At 35.1% G+C, this 21,529-nt stretch overlaps 1 protein-coding gene and 1 long non-coding RNA gene across 35 annotated transcripts in view; one reads left to right on the top strand and one right to left on the bottom strand.

Annotated features, from left to right (window-relative positions):
• The window catches only part of ADGRL3 (adhesion G protein-coupled receptor L3), an 847,777-nt gene that overhangs the window by 593,422 nt on the left and 232,826 nt on the right, over positions 1-21,529 (top strand). For all 33 annotated transcript variants that reach the window (XM_086704954.1, XM_086704959.1, XM_086704957.1 and 30 more), the window contains one exon: positions 10,445-10,525. In XM_086704954.1, the coding sequence (XP_086561080.1) occupies positions 10,445-10,525 (81 nt within the window). The remainder of the gene's footprint in view (positions 1-10,444; positions 10,526-21,529) is intronic.
• Positions 12,862-21,529, bottom strand: part of LOC147581973 (uncharacterized) — a 39,808-nt gene continuing 31,140 nt past the window's right edge. Inside the window, exons 3-4 of one of the 2 annotated variants that reach the window (XR_015250432.1) lie at positions 20,751-20,962; positions 12,862-13,642 (exon numbers count right to left, since the gene is read on the bottom strand). This is a non-coding gene — a long non-coding RNA (uncharacterized LOC147581973). The remainder of the gene's footprint in view (positions 13,643-20,750; positions 20,963-21,529) is intronic. The other variant, XR_015250433.1, reaches the window with a different exon arrangement.

Here is a 21,529-nt window from a genome sequence, read left to right as displayed (position 1 = left end):
TATTGTTATAATGCTTGCGACAATAGGTTTTTGAGGTTTCATGGAATAATTTTTGAAGTGGTGCTTCCAGAATTCGATGTTTGTCATTTAACTACCAAATCTATTTTTCATGCTTGTGAAAGAGAGAAATATATGTGTGTGGTTTTGTCAAATACATTTCCCTTTATATTTGTGAGCTCCTGAAATTCATCATTAATATAAAGCATTCCTCAGGCCAACACAATTTCAACAGTAGGACCAATGAGATATTTTGCAGGCCAGCAGAATTTGTTTCTTTCAGATTGTTGATTTCTTCCAGACAGTTGCTTTCCTGAATTTGACATTAAATTGATTTTTCATAATATAACTTCTTAATTTAGGTATCATAATGATCTTATGGTTGTTTCTAAAAAGGCCTTATGTTTATAGATACATACTCAAATAATGTACAAGTGAAATTATATGATGTTTGGGATTTGCTTCAAAACATTCTGGAATGAGGAAGGGGGCATTGAGGGACAGAGAGGAAATCATATAGGCCCTGAATTGACCATTGTTAAAACTGGGTAATAGGGATATATTATTTATTCTTTTGGGGGGGGTACATTTCTGAAAATGTTTATTATTTTAAAATCATCTTTTTTTTTTTGCCTGCTTCCACCTGTTTTTCCCTGTCCCCTATCCCTCTAAGTCACATGATCTGTAAGCATCCACACGTAATGTTACTTCTCCTTCTTCAACGCCTGACATTGTGTCCTCCAGGTACTGTTTTTTGTTACTTCAGTTACCTCAGTTAGATGCTTCTCTCGGATCTCTATCTAAGTATGTATCATGCTTCACTATTGTTGTTTAATCCACATCTAAACTTAAATTTCTTTCGTGGAGGGGTATTATCTTGCTTATATGGTATGGTTAAGATTGGCCACTACAGGAAGTGAGTCCTGAAAAATCATTTGCTGAATGAAATGCACACATGTACACACAAACAAGAAAGTTACTTTTGCTTCAGATTACTCCATCTGTTTTCTGTGTGCAAGTAATATCCACTGGGGAGAAGGCCATCAGTGACCTTTGTGCCTCCATCAATGACTTTATATCTTCAATAAGTCAAGCATGTTGTGATTTCTTTGCTACCTCATATTTTACCAAATTCACTGAGAATAAGTATGAATAATAAGATAAAGGGGGAAAGGGAAGTCAGTATAAGAAGATAAGTATCAAATTGGCGACTTTACAGCTCTTTTCTTTGATGATTACTTTTGATTGGTGTTTACGTCTTTACCTTAAAGCTGACTTTATAAATGCCAGATGGTTACAGTCAGACTGGGATTTGAAGACAAAAAAAAAGCAAGCTGTTATAATGCTAGGCACACCCAATTTTCCATCAGCACAAACAACATATTGACCTCTGATATTTTTTATCAGTAGCTGAGATTATTTTCAACAAGAAACTAAACTTTTTTTTTTTTTTTTTTTACCATTGAGAAGGAGACTTAGCTACTTTCAGAGTATTTGAAAAACTTAGAAAAAGTCCATATGCCATTCTTAACTGGAGTTCAGTAAGTAGATTCCCACATTCCGCATGAAATCATTATTAACGTAGGACAGAGAGATTCAGAGATGTAACCTGCTATCATCCTAAAGGTTGTAAAAGGAAAATGATAATATTATTTCAAACTTCAAGAGCAAAAAATGTGAGATCTATTTTATTGTTTTTTAAGGAGGGGGAATGTCATGCCTCTAGAGGAAATAATCAAGTTTAGCAGTTGAAAATTTAAAGCAAACAAACAAAAGGCATGAAATCTGCCTAGAGGGCCATATACTACTAAACTTGTTTACACTACTATATAGAAAATGAGAAAAATTTGAATTGAAAGATGATGTAACTAGAGAAACCAATGGGGACTTTATGGTGGTAAGTGTATTTTTGCTTTAGGAAGAAAGTTGTGTTCATTTCCAAATTATACCCATATTTTATTTATGTCTTCTTTTCTTCTTCAGTCATTGGTGATAGTATTAATATGCTTATCAATATGTGTACAATTTGAAATACAAAAGCATGGGGAAAAAGCATCTGATACAGTGCATTGTGTTATTTTATTCTTCATTATTAATATTAGATTTGGGCCCTTATCTGTAATTTTATCTTTTAACAGTTTCCTATCAGAGTTAGATATTGTCACTTTTCTCTTGAACTCTTCAAATGCTATTCGTGGAAATCACATCAGGCCTTCCTTGATCATCTGTTTAAAATTGCAGCTTGCCTCTGCTGCTCTAGATCCCCTTTAGTGTGTTCTGTTTCCATTGCCCCATCTTGTACATAAAGTATCATTGATGTATTACTGATTGTATTAATTGCTTACTGTCTGTCTCCCCTTACATAAGAATGTGCATTAGCCCTTAATTTGTTGTATAACGTATGCCAAGTATCTAGAAAGGCATTTGTCACGTATCAGGTACTCAACTAATATTGGCTGATAAATTAATTATATGATGAATTTGTAATAATAATAATAATAGCTAAAAATTTTAAGTACTATGTACCAAACACTGTTCTAATTACTACATATGCATAAGTTCATTTAACCTTCAAAACACCCCTATAAGTAAGTGCTATTATAATCCCCATTATACACATGAGGAAACTGAAGCACATAGAAGTTAAACAACTTGATAGTTCCTGGCTGATTAGTTATATGGCTAATGGTTAAATGGTTAAAAAGTGGCAGAGTCCAGATACCAACATAGGTAGTTCTGTTCCCAGGACATGATCTTATTTTTATACTAAATAGCCTTTGGTTTTTAGATATAGCCTTACAGGGAAAAAATGTATGTAGTTTCATAATAAATAAATAATTAATGTCTTAACACATCTGAAAGATCATGCCCCACATGCCTTGAAAATAATGGCTTACTAAATAAAGCTTCAGAGTTAAAAGACAGTGAGGGTATGTTTATTTTTTTCTGCAGGCTAGCTGTAAAGCATCCCTTTCTTACCATCCTCTTGACAACTACCACCTTGATTTGACTTTTGAAAGTCCCCAACTTCTCAAGGTGTCAGTTTCCTCATTCTAAAATGTGGGTTGGGGCTATAAGCTATCAAATATCTTTCTCCCTCCAAATTCTGTGGTTCTAAAAATGTATTTCTGTGCTCTGATGTACAAGTAAAGTATTGACAGTAGAAAAAAAAAAAGCTTTTCTCTTCTACCTAATGCTAGTCAAGCCTTTCCTATATTTGAAATTGGTAGAAATTGAACAGGATTCCTCAATAAAATAGAAATTAGATGAAAGCTGAAAAAGAGATGGAAAATAAAACATTAATGGCTTTTCCAGAATCCATAAGCTACCCAACAATTTCCCTATTGCCATTGTTTTCCTTGACTCCTTAGCAATAAATCATGAAGCTTTTTTTTTCTCTCTCCCTTTTAATTCTTTTATGAAACCTATCATTCAGTATTGTTTATTCCCTTGGTAAATACTTTGTAGGAACTTATGGTAAAATGACAGGTGAATAGCAGCACCAGGTAACTCCTCTAAATTGCATTAATCCTATAATGTAAATGTGTGAAATTTAAATCCCATGGCACAAAATAATTAAGTAAAAGGGTATATAGATAAATCTTAACCTGGGAATATATTACATATAAGAAACAAAGATCACAGAAAATAACTAAGCTTGGTTATCAGTGTATCTACCTTGAAGGAACTAGAAGGTCAAAGTCAATAACTAATAAATCCAACACTAGCCATCAAAAAAGTTCAATGAAAGTTATTAAGAAAATTTCAAAATTTCATTTAAGTGGGGAAAATAGAATGATTAAACAATGAAATATTATAACCAAAATACAAACATTTTCAAAAATTATCTTATTCCAACTTACTTAAAGACAATTCAAACAAATGGAGATCCATTTAAAAGAAAGTGAAGAGAAAATATTTTAAAATTTATCCTCCAAATTAGAGAATTAGTGCAATTCTGATCAAAATCTCAATATGATTCTTTGAGTTTAAAATCCAAAAAAAAATAAAATAAAATAAAATTCAGGAGAAAAAAGTAAACAAATCTATATCTTTTTAATTTGGAAAAGTAAGGGAAAAATTGGAGCAGTGGTTTCACACTTGGGTATATAAAGCTTCTGTTACAAGAACAAGACCAGTCTAGTGTAAGACAGTAGAGCATGGTAAAGAAAGTGATAAATGAGAAGGCAGGTATGTTCCCTGTCTAAAATATTTTAGTCAAATCTTTAAAACCAGTATGCATTTGCCTTGCTTTTTATCTTCCTATGCTCTTTTGAATTGATCACATTTTTATTTTATTTTAGTATTACTATTTTTTAAATTTATATCCAAGTTAGCATATAGTGCAATAATGATTTCAGGAGTAGATTCAGTGATTCATCCCCCATATACAACACCCAGTGCTCATCCCAACAAGTGTCTTCCTTAATGCCCCATTGCCCATTTAGCCCATCCCCCATCCACAACCCCTCCTACAACCCTCAATTTGTTCTCTATACTTAAGAGTCTCTTATGTTTTGTCCCCTCCCTGTTTTTATATTATTTTTGCTTCCCTTCCATTATGTTCATCTGTTTTGTATCCTAAAATCCACATATTAGTGAAGTCATATGATATTTGTCTTTCTCTGACTGACTAATTTTGCTTAGCATAATACCTTCTAGTTCCATCCATGTAGTTGCAAATGGCAAGATTTCATTCTTTTTTGATCGCCGAGTAATACTCCATTGTGTGTGTGTGTGTGTGTGTGTGTGTGTGTGTGTGTGTGTGTGTGTCTTTATCCATTCATCTGTAATGGATGTTTAGGCTCTTTGCATACTTTGGCTATTGTTGACAGTGCTGCTATAAACACTGGGGTACATGTGCCCCTTCAAAACAGCACACCTGTATCCCTTGGATAAATACGTAGTAGTTCAATTTCTGGGTCGTAGGGTAGTTCTATTTTTAATTTTTTGAGGAACCTCCACACTTTTTAGCAGAGTGGCTGCACCAGTTTGCATTCCCACCAGCAGTGCAAAAGTGATCCTCTTTCTCTGCATCCTCACCAACATCTGTTGTTGCCTGAGTTGGTAATGTTAGCCATTCTGACAGGGGGGAGGTGGTATCTCATTGTGGTTTTGATTTGTATTTCCCTGATGATGAGTGATGTTGAACATTTTTTCATGTGCAGTTGGCCATCTGGATGTCTTCTTTGGCAAAGCGTCTATTCATGTCTTTTGCCCATTTCTTCGCTGGATTATTTGTTTTTTGGGTGTTGAGTTTGAGAAGTTCTCTATAGATTTTGGATACTAACCCTTTATCTGATATGTCATTTGCAAATATCTTCTCCCATTCATTAAGTTGCCTTTTAGTTTTGCTGATTGTTTCCTTCACCTTGCAGAAGTTTTTATTTGATGAGGTCCCAATAGTTCATTTTTTCCTTTTGTTTCCCTTGCCTCTGGAGACATGTTGAGTAAGAAGTTGCTGCGACTGAGGTCAAAGAGGTTTTTACCTGCTTTCTCCTCTAGGATTTTGATGACTCCCTGTCTTCTGTTTAGGCTCTTCATCTGTTTTCAGTTTATTTTTGTGAATAGTGTAAGTAAGTGGTCCAGGTTCAATCTTTTGTATATCACTGTCCAGTTTTCCCAACACCATTTTCTGAAGAGACTGTCTTTGTTCCATTGGATATTCTTTCCTGCTTTGTCAAAGATTAGTTGGCCATACATTTTGGGTCCATTTCTGAGTTCTCTATTCTGTTCCATTGATCTAAGTATCTGTTTTTGTGCCAGTATCATATTGTCTTAATGATTACAGCTTTGTAATACATCCTGAAGTCTGGAATTGTGATGCCTCCAGCTTTGGTTTTCTTTTTCAGGATTGCTTTGACTATTTGGGTTTTTTTCTGGTTCCATAAAAATTTTATCATTGTTTGTTCTAGCTCTTTGAAGAATGCTGGTGTTATTTTGATATGTAGATTGCTTTGGGTAGTATTGACATTTTAACAAAATTTCTTCTTCCAATCCATGAACATGGAGTATTTTTTTCACTTTTTATATCTTTTTCAGTTTCTTTCATAAGCTTTCTATAGTTTTCAGTGTATAGATTTTTCACCTCTTTGGTTAGATTTATTCCTAGGTATTTTATGCTTTTTGGTATAATTGTAAATGGGATCGATTCCTTGATTTCTCTTTCTGCTGCTTCATTATTGGTGTATAGAAATGCAACCGATTTCTGTGCTTTGATTTTATGTCCTACAACTTAGTTGAATTCATGGAACAGTTCTAGCAGTTTTTTGGGTTTTTTTGCTTTTTTTTTTTTTTTTTTTTTTGGTGGAATCTTTTGGGCTTTCCATGTAGAGTATCATGTTGTCTGCAAGGAGTGAAAGTTTGACTTCCTCCTTGCTGATTTGGATGCCTTTTATTTCATTTTGTTGTCTAATTGCTGAGGCTAGGACTTCTGATACCATGTTGGATAACCATAGTGAAAGTGGACATCCCTGTTGTGTTCCTGACCTTAGGGGAAAATCTCTCAGTTTTTCCCCATTGAGGATGATATTAGCGGTAGGTCTTTCATGTAAGGCTTTTATGATCCTTTTATCTCCACTTTCTTGAGTTTGTTTTTGTTTTTGTTTTTGTTTTTATCAATAAAGGATGCTGTATTTTTCAAATGCTTTCTCTGCATCTATTGAGAGGATCATGTGGTTCTTGTCCTTTATTTTATTAAAGTGATGTATCATGTTGATTGATTTGCAGATATTTAACCAGTCCTGCATTCCAGGTATAAATCCCACTTGATCGTGGTGAATAATTATTTTGTGTATTGTTGGATCCAGTTGGCTAGTTGAGAATTTTTGCATCTGTGTTCATCAGGGAAATTGGTCTGCAGTTTTCCTTTTTAGTAGGGTCTTTGTCTGGTTTTGGAATCAAGGTAATGCTGGCCTCATAAAATGAGCTTGGAAGTTTTCCTTCTATTTCTATTTTTTTGGAACAGCTTCAAAAGAATAGGTGTTAACTCTTCTTTAAATGTTTGATAGCATTCCTCTGGAAAGCTGTCCAGCTCTGGACTCTTGTTTTTTATGAGATTTTTGGTTTTCACATTTTTGGTTGAATATTCTTTGCCATAATATCTAGGAGGAAGATACATGGAGGTTACTTATTGTTTTAACCACAGTTGTTTATTATTATTATTATTATTATTATTATTATTATTATTATTTTACAGTAATTCTTAATGAGGGGATAGATCTTTGATAGTCATTGGGTTGTTTGTTTTTTACAAACTGTAACTTCTCATGTTGTGCAATGCTGTCCCTGATGAGAAGTAATTACCTCCCTGAGAGTCATTGCCTTAGTTAAGCACAGATTAGAATAGGTTTTATAACTTTTTATGTATATTTGTGGAGACAAATGCATGAGTATCATTGATCTAAAGTGAAGCAGAAATCTTTCTTTCAGTATTTGGTTTATGTAGTTAATCAACAGCAACCTCCAAAATTTCTGGATTTTGTTCTATGGATCAGAAATCTCAATCACCAAATTGAAGTCTATTGCTGCCTTTCTGCCATTCCTCTAAGGCTGAGAGCCCCTGTCAATTCCTGCCACTGTGGCTCTTCCCGCCACAACTCAGCCACAGTTTGCTAGAGTTCTCATTGGAGAGAGAATGGAAATTACGGCAAACCAAGTTCAGGACTTGACTGTCAATATCCTCATTCCACTCTGCTGCCTCTTTGATATTCCAACCCCCTTAGGGATATACACAGTGAGATCTCGTGCTACCTGAAGTATCCCTGTTGAGCACTCTTGAAGTTACATGCTTATCCCAAGAACAGAGGCAAATGTGACATTTAAAGGGACTTTTTACTTCAAATTGAATGTAGGGGTGACAGTTGCACAAGCAGTTACTTGTCAGAGTTTAATCACTAAAATCTATAGACTTTCTCCCCAGGTTTAGTATACTGAGACCTTCTTTGAGAAAAATATTCTGATTTACTTCAAAACACTTCAGATTTAGAGTCAAAATACTACTGGCCTTACAATTTACTAGCTGTGTGTGCTTGAGCAAGTTACTCCATTTCCTCTGTTGTTCCTTTGATTTTAAAATATGAATATATTGGGGCGCCTGGGTGGTGCAGTCGGTTAAGCGTCCGACTTCAGCCAGGTCACGATCTCGCGGTCCGTGAGTTCGAGCCCCGCGTCAGGCTTTGGGCTGATGGCTCAGAGCCTGGAGCCTGTTTCCGATTCTGAGTCTCCCTCTCTCTCTGCCCCTCTCCCATCATGCTCTGTCTCTCTCTGTCCCAAAAATAAATAAAAAACGTTGAAAAAAAAAACTTTAAAATATGAATATATTGACATAATACCTACCTTTAATTCCCATAGTGACATGGTTGCATAAATGGAGATGATGTCTGTGTGAATGCATGATACTTATTATACGTGGTGAAAGTCATGTTCCTTGCTTAGACATGAAATCAATATTATTTTATATGCTGAGATTATCTTGAATCAACATAATGTAAAAGATGCTTATTTTTATTTACATGATCAATAAAGTTTCAAACCAGTTCATTTGTAATGACACAGGACCTTAAAAATAAAAAGTGATTTTGCAATCAAGTGTGCAAATAAGGTAAACATTAGGCATTTTTATAATTAAGATAATGTGAAGTTTTTAATAAGCTGTATTACACATGGACTGCTACCAGTGCACAGTCACTGTCTTACTTCTTTTATAACAGTGCCTTTAGTATTCCACTGAAATGTGGCCAGTGAATGTACAATATTCTTAGTTACTATTATGAGGGGCTCTGTATATTACGTCTCCACTGTGTCTGCCGTTAGCTAGAAAAATGCTGGGAGGAACAGCAGCTTCTATCAACAGGGAGCCATATTAATTATTTGAAATGTGCCTCATAAGAGGAATCAGCAGAGTTTATTACAAGTCGAATATTACTTGAAACGGGAAGGTTACTCTAACTGTTATCATAATCTATGTATCATTAACTTTCCTTGTTTAGGAAAAGAGATTAACAACCCCGTAAATGGCTATAGTAAATGTGTAAAATATAACTGCATATTCCCATTGTAGAAGGGAAGTGGTGGGTCTTCCACTCATACCCAAACCTTTTTTAGAAATAGCTTTAAAAAGTAGCTTTAGCAATTGGACTGACTCTGTGGTCGTGCTTTCTTACCTCACGATTCTAATTGCTCACAGAATCATCAGTATGCAACGAGTAGCTACTTTGAACATTAGAAAAATTTTTAGTTTTTAAGCTAGCAATTTTTTCAATCAGCATCTTGGCCTTCAAATCAACACCTTAACTCGTAAGACAGAAAGTATATTACAAATATGTTTGTGAGCTGGCAGAATGTTTTACAAGGAATAGAAAATGAATTCATCTGCCTTGTTTTTTTTTTAAACATTTATTTATTACTTTTGAGAGATAGAAAGAGACAGAGCACAAGGAGAGGTGGGGCAGAGAGAGAGGAAGATACAGCAGTAGGCTCCAGGGTCTGAGCTGTCAACAACAGAGCTGGACATGGGGCTCGAACCCACAAAATGTGAGATCATGACCTGAGCTGAAGTTGGACGCTCAACCGACTGAATAACCCAGGTGCCACAATCTGCCTACTTTTTATATCATGGCTAAGTATTGTTTTTTCCAAAACTTACACATAGCACGAAGGGGTACTTTTCTTCAAATAACAGAAGTAAATTATAAAAAAATAAAATACAAATGAACTAGTTATAAAGTTATCTAAGTAAGTGCTATCAGAGTGTTATTTGACATCGATGCCAGTCTGAAGACTGTATATTACTGGTCTGCAATGAAATAAGTGCGTAAATTGAGAATAAGTCTTTAGAAACAGGGCAGATTGACAGATTACGTATTGTCTGTTTAATAACAATGAAAAATGTGGACTTGTTTTTTCATGTCTTTTTTTCCTTCCATTTTATTATTTTTTTGTAAATCATTTATGTTGTATTTTTAAAAGTGTCATTCCACAATGGGTCTGTAATCCAATAATAGGAAACAAATGGTAGTTTAAGAAGGACTGATATGGGGCGCCTGGGTGGCTCAGTCGGTTGGGCGGCCAACTTCGGCTCAGGTCATGATCTCCCCGTCTGTGAGTTCGAGCCCCGCGTCAGGCTCTGTGCTGACCGCTCAGAGCCTGGAGCCTGTTTTGGATTCTGTGTCTCCCTCTCTCTCTGACCCTACCCTGTTCATGCTTTGTCTCTCTCTGTCTCAAAAATAAATAAACGTTTAAAAAAAAAAAAAAAAGAAGGACTGATGTGATTGGTTGGTGTTCGGATGATGCATAATGCTCCTGTGTTTGAATAGATCTGTCGACACAGTTTGATGACAGTTAATTCAGTGTGAAGAAAGATAATGTGATATCACACAAATCAAATATATATATGTATAAAGGCGTAACTTCAATTTCTTCTTAATATTTATTTTTGGGTCAACAGGGCAGGCACATCATGGGCAGGTGTCATACATCTCTCCTCCAATTCACCTGGACTCTGAGCTAGAAAGACCCCCTGTGAGAGGTGAGTTGTTTATTATTATTATTACTATTACTATGGTTATTATTATTTAAAGAAAAAGAAACTATTTGTTATTTTGACGGAGACAATTAATTAAATTATAGATAGTTATAAATATGTATTTTGCAATACAGTACCTGTTTAAAAAGCGGGGGGGGGGATTGTATATAAAGAATTTGAGAACAGAAAGAGCAAATTTTATTCGTAAACTAAAGTAGGAAATACCGTTCTGAGAAATATTCATAAAACAAAATAAGAAATAGAGCTATATTGTGATTCAACTAGTGGAGGACTAGTTGAAAACTAACCTAGATTTAGAGATCACCAGATAACCATTACTTTTTTTTTACTAAAACTTTCTTCTACTTGTTTTAAAAGAAATAAAGATGCTTTAAACTAAGTCATATTGACATTTATTTCCTTGCAACATAATATTTTATATTTTATTATGTTTTAAAAAATCATTATGGCATTAATATGATCATTTAGTTTTTAAAATGTATGTTAAAATTACATTTTTTAAATTGATACCATCAGTTTAAAGATTTTTAAAAATGACCAGCCATACAAAATAAAAATTAAAAGTAACATTTGTTTTCCCAAATCTAAATACAGAATTTTTATACTTTTAAATAAATATTATTATTTTCAACATGTATTATAATGTTCAAAGTTGATGAAATTGATATAGACTTTTTTTTTTTATAAATACCAAATATTCTGAGGTTAATTTGGTTTTTCAGATTTAAGTGATTCAGGATATTTTCTTATACCTTCAACAGTATCAATCACTTGATACAATAAAAGTCATTAGGTCTGCCTTTTATGAGCAAGTTTTCTATACATGTTTCTTCCTCTGCCAGGAATCTCTTACCTTTTCTTTTCTGCCCAGTTAGTTTCTGCCAGTGTTTGAAGGCTCTGCTTTATCTTCAGTTCCTCTGTAAAGGCTTCCTTGGCTATGCACTAGGGAGAAGGGAGTGTATCTGTTCTCTGAATATCCCCTGTGCTTGCCTCAGTTATTACATTTAAGACATCCGTGTCTTATTTTTCAGCCTGCATATTTCCCTTTCTCTTCTGTAAGGTCCTCAAGGACAGAACGTGTCATAATTATTATTTCTTCTCCAGCCACTGCTCTATGCTTTGGACATAGGAGGAACTTATACACTGATTTTTAAGTAACTGAAAGTGCAGGTGACAACCTAGGTTCTGAAGGATGCATCCTCCTTTTTCAAGAAGAAAAGGAAGAAGGGATGATAATGGAATTCCATGAAATGGAAGCAGAATGAAACAAAACACAAAATTGTGAAAGTTGTGACATTTTAAAGAAATGTGCATGGTGCACAGTAAAATGAGAGCAGTTCTCAAGGAAGAGACTGAAAAGATGTGGGAAGGCAGATTGGGAAGCATTCTGTATCACATGGCAAGGTTATATTTTATCCTGGAAAAAAAAGGTTACGAAATACTTTTTTTTTTTTTAAGTTTATTTATTTATTTTGAGGGAGACAGAGAGAGTGAGCAGGGGAGAGGGAGAGAGAGAATCCAAGCAGGCTCCATGCTCTCAGTGCAGAGCCCAAAGGGGGGCTCAAATCGACAAACCATGAGATCATGACCATAGCCAAAACCAAGAGTCAAATGCTTAACTGAATGAGCCACCCAGGGACCCCTGCAATACTTTTAATTTTTAAAAATTTTTTTCTAAAACAAAATGAAAATAAAAATTGTTTTTCTAAATTAGTGAGGTTTTGCGTTATAACACTATGTTCTTGGTATAAGAAAAAGATCTCTGAAGCCAGTGTAGATAAGAAGAGATTAACAGAGGGGAGGGAGTTTCAGTCATCCGGGTAAAAGATTACTGGGAAATTAGAAACGTGTCTGCTACTATGGCAAGGTCTTCAGTTCCTCTGTCAGGGCTTCCTTGGCTATGCACTAGGGAGAAGGGAGTGTATCTGTTCTCTGAATGTCCCCTGTGCTGGCCTCAGTTATTACATTTAAGACATCCGTGTCTTATTTTTCAGCATGCATATTTTATACTGAAGAGACATAGCATTTGAGTGAACAGACTTAGGGAAAAGGAGCAGAAATGCCTCTAAATTAATATGGATTAACTGCTTGGATGCTTAAGACATAATCCTTCATCATGAGGAATAGATGAATTTTAAATTGGTGCATTGTTTTAGACATGTTAATCCTTAGTAGAATATTGTCCCTACCAAAGATGGAGGTCCATTTATGCAAGTTGTTGACTTTAATATAATTCATTTCTTCTGACATCCCAGTCTGATTTGGGAAGAGTATGGTAAAATCAGGCGTACGGTAGTATAACAGTACACTCCAAAATGTAGTAGTTTAAAACAGGAAACATTTATTATAGTTCTCACACTTACTTGAGTTGTGTGTGTGCTAACTTGGCTGTTAGAAGTTAGATGTTTAGGAGCTAGCAAGTTGGTTGGTTTTATAGGGGAAGGAACTCAGTCACGTGCTTGATAGTCACCTTAATGTCATCTGGGATGATGGCCGTATGGCTGTCATCACCAAGCAGTCTAGCACAGGCTCATTCTCATTATGACAGGATTCCCAACAATAGGCAGACAAGTCCCAAAGATCAAGTATTTTTCAAGACTCTGCTTGTATCATGTTTGTTATGTCTCATTGGCCAAAGTAAGTCACATAGCCAATCCCAGACATAAAAAGGGAGAAAAAGACTCTATATTTTGATTGGGAAGCCACAATCCAAAGGACCATGGATATAGACAAGAGGGGAACTGGGATCATTTCAGACTACCATAGCAAAGCTGAAAAGGGTAAAATGAGTTTAGAATGAAATAAGACAAACATTGGTAAAATGAAGGGATTTAGAGGCAATTAACTTAAACATGGGAGTTCCAGACATTTTATCATTAGTTTCCTCAACTACTAGGCAGAAGATCAGAAATAACAACTTTACAGTGTCTTTGTGAGGATTAGGGATAATATAGAATAGAATTTGTCATGTGGTAGGCCCTAGATAAAAAATGTGGCTTTTACTATGTACTTTTGTGGTCACTTCTATAGCATATGGGAGGAAATTGGAGTTTGAAGCCAGGCAAACCTGTAAGACCTTAGGCAGCTTCTGTCTGTCATCTGTAAAACAAGGATAATAATGTCACCTGAGCCAAGTTCATTAGGGTAATTACATAAAATAATAAGTATCAAGTTCCTGGCAAATACTTGACATAAACTAGACCCTGAAGGGTTAGAAGGTAGGTAGGCATTATTAAAAGTTACCCCTTAAAATGGCATGGTCTTGGGGTGCCTGTGTCTGGCTCTTGATTTCAGCTCAGGTCTTATCTCACGGTTCGTGCGTTCAAACCCTACATTGGGCTCTGTGCTGACAGCTTGGGATTCCCTTTCTCCCTCTCTCTCTCAACATAAACTAAATAAACTTTTTTAAAAAAATAAATAAAATAAAATGTCATCATCTTGGTCAAAATAGTGATGGTATTGACCTGGTAAAGAATGAATTACTAGAATCCAACACTCATCTCTGCTGCTCTCTCCCTCAAATTGCACTCTTAGAATGACTGTCTTGATAACTTCTAGTTCTCTTAGCATTCCTTTCCATGCATTGACCCAGAGCCATTCCTAGACTGTTCTGTGATTAATACAATTACAGTTAAGAGTTATTAGCTCATGTGCCACAATACTGCAGTATTCAAAAGAGGACACTTCAATAGGTAAATAAAGAGATTTGTATAAATCACCATAACACTGAAAAAAATCTTGGCCTTTTAAAAAAAAAACTATCTCGTAATTCATTTAAAAACAAATATTAGGGCGCCTGGGTGGCGCAGTCGGTTAAGCGTCCGACTTCAGCCAGGTCACGATCTCGCGGTCCGTGAGTTCGAGCCCCGCGTCGGGCTCTGGGCTGATGGCTCAGAGCCTGGAGCCTGTTTCACATTCTGTGTCTCCCTCTCTCCCTGCCCCTCCCCCGTTCATGCTCTGTCTCTCTCTGTCCCAAAAATAAATAAACGTTGAAAAAAAAAATTTAAAAAAAAAAAAAAACAAATATTAATAATGGGATCGAGTTGCCATAGTAACGCCATTACTTTGGAGCCACAACATATTTCCCTTCAACTTTCAGCCATCACCCCCCTTCATTTGTTATTTTTAATTAACTATATACTGTTATTTGTACTTTGTATGCAGTCAAATTATATAAATGAACTCTAGATATGTCTATTACTGTCTATATCTAATACAGAGAGAATTTCTCAGGTATATTCTAGGTTTTTATAAGAATTTATACAATAAGATATCAGGTTCTTTAAATAATATGGAATTCTAGCTCCAATACTTGGATTTTTTTATGTGAGATATATAAAAATATCCTTTGAAGTATCTAAAAACTGACATTACCTAACCTGCTTTCCTTTTTCTATTTTTCTACTACTATAATTATATATGTATTGAGAATATAAGACATTTGTGTTGATATTTCTAAGTCTCTCTATATTCTGTGTCTCTATATTATCTTAGTTTCCCTTCCTATACCAATTTCCACTAGTCTACCTGCATGTTGATGTCTTAGGAATTATTGCTTTATATATTAATTCTTTATGTATTTTGTAGGCTTATGTTTTTATAAGGAACTCATATTTAATTTTCTGACATTCATTAAAGTAGCCATATAAAACAGCGATGTCTCAGGGCGCCTGGTTGGCTCAGTCGGTTAAGCATCTGACTTCGGCTCAGATCATGATCTCGCGGTCCGTGGGTTCAAGCCCCATGTTGGGCTCTGTGCTGACCACTCAGAGCCTGGAGCCAGTTTCAGATTCTGTGTCTCTGACCCTCCCCCGTTCATGCTCTCTCTCTGTCTCAAAAATAAATAAACTTTAACAAAAATTAAAAAAAAAATAAAATAAAACAGCAATGTTTAAAATGTTATTACTATGGTTACCAATATTAACACAAGGGACTCTTCAGTAGAAAATGTTAACTACCTAACACTCAGAAACACATCAGATTGCTTCAGATATCTTGTCATTTTATTCTGTTCTCATCTGAAATATTTTGAATTAGTTGGTACTTTTTTATGTATATATAGTGATTGTGCTCTGAGTATTTGAGATAGTGAGCTAATAATTGGTAACTTTGGAATTGTGTTGTAAATAATATTCTGAAAAATAATTAAATAATTATATCTCAGGGGTGCCTGGGTGGCTCAGTCGGCTACGCATCCAACTCTTGATTTCAACTCAGATCATGATCTCACAGTTAGTGAGATAGACCCCCACATCAGAGCTTGGGATTCTCTCTCTCTCTCTCTCTCTCTCTCTCTCTCTCTCTCTGCTCCTCCTCCCCTCTCTCTGAAAATAGATGAACATTTAAAAAAAGTAATAATGGGATACCTAGGGGTCTCAGTCAGTTGAGCATCCGACTCTTGATTTTGTCCCATGTCATGATCTCAGTTTTGTGAGTTTGAATCACATGTCACTGACAGTGCAGAGCCTGCTTGAGATTCTCTCTCTCTGCCCATCCCCAGCTCGCACTCTTTCTGCCTCTCTCAAAATAAATAAATAAACTTAAAAAAATAAAAATAAACCAATAATAATAATTATTTTATGTCAAAAATCACATTTTTATCATATTTTCTTTTTTTATTCCCTCAAGTTCTTTATCACCTGTGAATCATTTTGATTTTAATCCACGTGTCACTATTTTCCCTCCTTTCGGTTGTCTTGATTTCTTTCAGCTTTCTATCATTTTTTAGGAAAAAAATATGACATTCATGCATTTGTTTGTCATAATATGTTTCTTTTTTAGTATTGTGCATTTTAATTCTGACCAACATGCTCTTAGTAACCATAGGAAAATGTACTAGCAAGTTACTAAATAGCCTTGAATAAAATGTAATCTACATTTCAAAATAGCAGGAGTTTATAAATTCTGTGGAACTTACCCACAGATTAGTAAATTTGAGAGATTCTGTTCTTTAAGTCTAATGTGATCATACGTGGCATTTGGTTACATAATTTATGCCTGTGATGGCTTTATCTGCATTCTTCAATTTACAGATTTTATTACTGAATAGGGGTGTAAATTCCAATAGTTTACTAGTGCATTAATGTCACAATATATTACAAGGTAATTAACCAGAGCTGCCACTATAAATAGAAAAATTGTCACAGCCCTCACTATAAACTACTTAATAAAAATAAGATCCTGAATCAGCATTCACCACTGTAGTAATTTTTCTTGCCATATGTCTCATTAATCAGGACTTAAAAAAATAGGCTCATCTAGAAGCACTATTATTTTTAAACCTTTCATTATTAAAACAAGTTTGTTATAATTTCTAGTAAATTTAATGGGATTGATTATATGTTTCTGAATGCAAATATGTTCTACATGCTTTTGAGACATGTTTCCCCATTTTTTATACTATAATTGGGAATGAAAAACTACTTCAGTGGTTTGTAGCAGATTTGTGAATAAACGCATTGGAGTTCTTAGCAAGATTCATTAAGAGTTGCAGTTCTGGAAACAAACAAACAAACAAACAAACAAACAAACCAAGTTGCAGTTCTGAAGGTCATGTGTCCTCTCCAACTGTGCTTTGTCCCTGACCTTTCGTTTACATCCCTAGTACTCATAATGCAAAACCTCTTACCCCAGAGTGTGTCTGTATTACGGGCAGAATGACTCAATGAAGTGCTTGGGTGGGAGTTTGTTTGGAAGCTGAATCAGAATCCTATCAGCAGAGGTGTCTATTATTTGAGATTCAGATACACCAGTTGAGGCATGCCCTGGAGTTGAGACTATATTGTTTTGTTTTTGATGTTATTTTGCTTCATTGTTTTCCTGTATAATTGTGTGAGAGCCTTAGCAATTATAGAACCCAACCTAGGAATTCTTCATAACATCACTAGCAGTTCAAGTTAGATAAATTCCTGTCAAGAACTAAGAAAAGACATTCTTTTCTGAAAAAGTCTGAGTGATACTTTTAATGTTCTACTGTATAAAAAGTTTGACAGTTACTGGTACTCTCCACCTTCCAATACAGTGAACAACTAGTAATAAAGCTGGTGAAACCAGTATGTTTAGTTTGTATAATCTTTCTTTAGGTAAGATCTTATATTTAATTAGAAGCCTAATGTCAAATAAGCTAAAATATTTGGGTAATTGGGAGATTACATCTATTTTTTTTTAATTTGCTATAATAGAGTAATATAAATATGGTTCAATTGGCACATAATCAATGAACTAGAATAATGCCAGGCATTAAGTTTCATGTGCAAATGGAATTACATTCAGCAAATCCACGTTGAAAATATTTTTTAAAGTTCAAAATAAACAGATGGTCCTGCCTGGTGCATCTATATTAAAAATAGGCTATAGCCAAAGATTTAGCATCACACATTAGAGACATTAGTGCACGATATTGTCTAGTGGAATGTAAAAACATTTGAGATTGATTAAAATAAAATAAGAACAAGACATCTGGCATTCTTATTGAGGAGACTCCAGGCCTATTTTTTAGTATTCTTCGTGTTTTTTTTTTTTTTTTTCTAACTTATCTTGTTAGCAGACATTATATGGTAGAACATAATTTCCTAGTTTTATCCACCCTTAACCCAAGGGAATAAACATGAAACTTGCATATAACAGATTGCTTTGACCACGTTAAATAACGTGCTTTTCCCTCACTTGTAAATGCCAAACATTTTTTTGTACTGTGTGTTAAAGTACACTGTGAATACCTACAACATAGAGCTTGTGAATGGTAAACATCATTCCCATTTATGAAGTATGTGTCTTGTGTCAGACACAGGAAAAAGTATTTTACCTGCATTGTCTCATTTAAGTCTTACAAGGACACTATCACTTTTTCATTCAGACTTACTCGTCATCATCATCGTATTTCTAGAGTCATGTATACTCCCGTAACACTTTATGGTAATAATTGAATTGGGTTGGATTTAATTGAAATTAAATTATAAATGGTAAAATATACTTTTTATTCAATATTGTTAGGGATAAGTGAGTGTTTTATAAATTATAACATACTCTGCAAATATAAGTTATTATTTAATTTTTTTTTTCAACGTTTATTTTATTTTTGGGACAGAGAGAGACAGAGCATGAACGGGGGAGGGTCAGAGAGAGAGGGAGACACAGAATTGGAAACAGGCTCCAGGCTCTGAGCCATCAGCCCAGAGCCTGACGCAGGGCTCGAACTCACGGACCGCAAGATCGTGACCTGGCTGAAGTCGGACGCTCAACCGACTGCGCCACCCAGGCGCCCCTATAAGTTATTATTTAAAAGCCAACATTTATCATTTGAAACAACTTAGCACAATCCTGCAGGCCCTTGTGGTACATAATTCATATGTTGAGAATAATTATTCCAGGGAGTAGTGTGACCTGGTAGATTTTTGCAGTAGGTTTTTGGTCATCTTGTTCTGGTAGTTTCTCAATAAGCCTGCATGAGAAGGGAGATAGAGATTGTTTGGATTCTACTTCCACACTGGCTCATGGAATGATATTCTTAGTACTCAAAAGGTATTAAATAGAGGCTTGATATCGTTGTGATCTGAACATCCTCCTTCAGGTTCAGTGTGGCTGGTAGCAGATCCAGTGGTAATGATCCTTGACTCGAATGTGATGTTTCCTCCATGGAGCCTGTTGCTCAGGGAATGGAAAGTCTCTGGAACTAGGATGTGTGTCTAAGCAGCTATGACCAGGGTTCAGTTCCTTGAATTTCATACTTCCCTACCTGACGCCCCTCCCCAGCTCCCTGTTTTCTCTCCTAAGATTGCTCACTAGCCCAGCCCTCCTATGATCGCTCCTATGGATTCTAGGACTGACCTATCTTTGTTTTATTTGGCTTTTATTCTCATTCAAAAAGATGAGAGTGTAGCTGCTTTATCTTGTTCAGAGAGAAAATATTTAGCGTTTTCTGAATGTCACAACTTCTTATCGCTAGTCAGTAATAATGATAGTAATAATAATAGTTAACATTTATTATTCAAATTAACTTTTAAAAATCGTACAAACTGAAAATTATCCATATGTCCTCCTCTCTCCCAATTCCCATAGAAAACCAATCATAATGTTTTTCTGAATATTCCAGTAGATACCATCTTTTTTGAGTGGACATGGTTAGAACATTTAATATTTACACATAACATTTGTGCCTGGCTGTATTTGAAGCATATGATATGGATCATTATTTCATTAATTTCCTGGATCTCATGAAGCAGGTAGTATTCTTGTTGTAATTTTGTGAATGAAAAAACTGAGCCGTAGAGAGATTTTTTTTTAACTTCATAAAGGTCAGATTAAATATTACACATTGGAACCAGGTTCAAGCCCAGGCATCTATAAAAATTCTGCTCTGTCAGTTTTTCATTTATACAAAAGGAACTATGACTTAATTTCCAAAACAACATACTTTAGCCAGTAATTAGTAATGAAACATATTACCACAAAGGATGGGGTGGGGGGGGGTCTAACTATCCACAGTATGGTATTTTAAAGAAAAATCCTCACCCATCTCTATTAGTCATCTTAAGAACAGAATATGGCACAAAAGTTGTTTGTGTGTCTGTTGTCTTCTTCAATAAAGTAGAATATCTTTGTTCTAATGTTACACTGTTCCTTTTTGCTCTTTTCATAAAATATCTTTGTGTTTCTCTCAAAAGAAATATTTGAAATCATACCATAAAACAAGAAATCAGACATTGTGATAAAATGTTATTTTTGTAGTTTTAAATATTCTCTCCCACAAATGCTTCTTATTATTTATGAAAATAATTTTATACCAGTATACTAAAAATAATTGTCTTATTGCCTGGAGGAGACAGCTAGCTGACAGTTGTGTTGACTGCTACTACCAAAGCCTGGCATGGGACAAGGAGGAGGTTTTGACTTCCAGATGGAAGAGTCACCCTTATTGCCACCTACTGAATGTTCACGGCTGCAGGGTTTCCAATTTTTTGGTGTACTCATGCACATGATCCTGCCCTTCCGGAGTATCTTCTTTAATATAGCAATTCTTACTTTACAATAGATGTAAAAGACAACATGATAAAATTTATATATGATAAGTCCTTAAATTTTAAAATACCTTTTACTCTGAGTCAGTTGCCTAAGATTAGGTAAGATCTCTTTTCTCTAGATACATCTGGATCCCTAGACAGTAAGGACAGTAAGCGTTGGGACTGTTAAGGACGCAACATCCACTTACATATCACTAGTCAGCAAATGAGGATCTTGTTTCTTCCGCTGCTAAAAGGCACATTCTTCTCTATTGAAAGCGTTGACTTTGGCTATTATTCATCCTGTAACACCCCAAAGAGTATTACCTTCACACGAAGAGGCACTTATCTCCCCCAGTGTGTACTAAGAAGTACTTTTCTCTGTTAGTTGTATCTCTGCGTCCAGCAATTATTTTCAGTCCTTGAGTTCAGGGGGAAAAAAAAAAAAAGACAATTTCCCTCCCTGGAGCAGATGCTCCTGTTAAGTTTGGCATCACATTCTCCTAGATGGAATTACATGGAAGTATACAGCTTAAATATTAATGCTTGTTAATCTGATAAATCCACCCCGGTTGCTAACTATATGATCACAGAAAAACTTGTATAGCCACAGCAACAACCTGTTTCCCAAGATTGTTTAAGTATCAAATAACAAATATGATATTATATGTGAAACTGACCCATACCCTATAAAATTCTATGTAAATATTGCTTAATATAATTTAGAAGCAATCTTTATCGTTCCAGTCTAAGACTCAGTATGGCTCAGACATGGTGAGATCAAGAAAATAAGTCCTCAAGATGGTTTGCAATGTTCTTATCCTCCTCAAATCCTACTGGCTTAATTATGATGTAGTTTTACATTAAAAATAACCATATTTTTTTTCTGTAAATGTCTATGCCTTTAATTTCAAACACGTATCAGACAAGAAAACTATATGTTAGCTTTTCTCTGTGCCCCTCTGAAAGACTAACTTTCCTTCAGTAC

Source organism: Puma concolor, chromosome B1 (genome assembly GCF_028749965.1).
Source record: "Puma concolor isolate L17-30 chromosome B1, mPumCon1.1.hap2, whole genome shotgun sequence".
NCBI lineage: Eukaryota > Metazoa > Chordata > Mammalia > Carnivora > Felidae > Puma > Puma concolor.
This window is presented reverse-complemented; position numbering and strand designations above follow the sequence as displayed.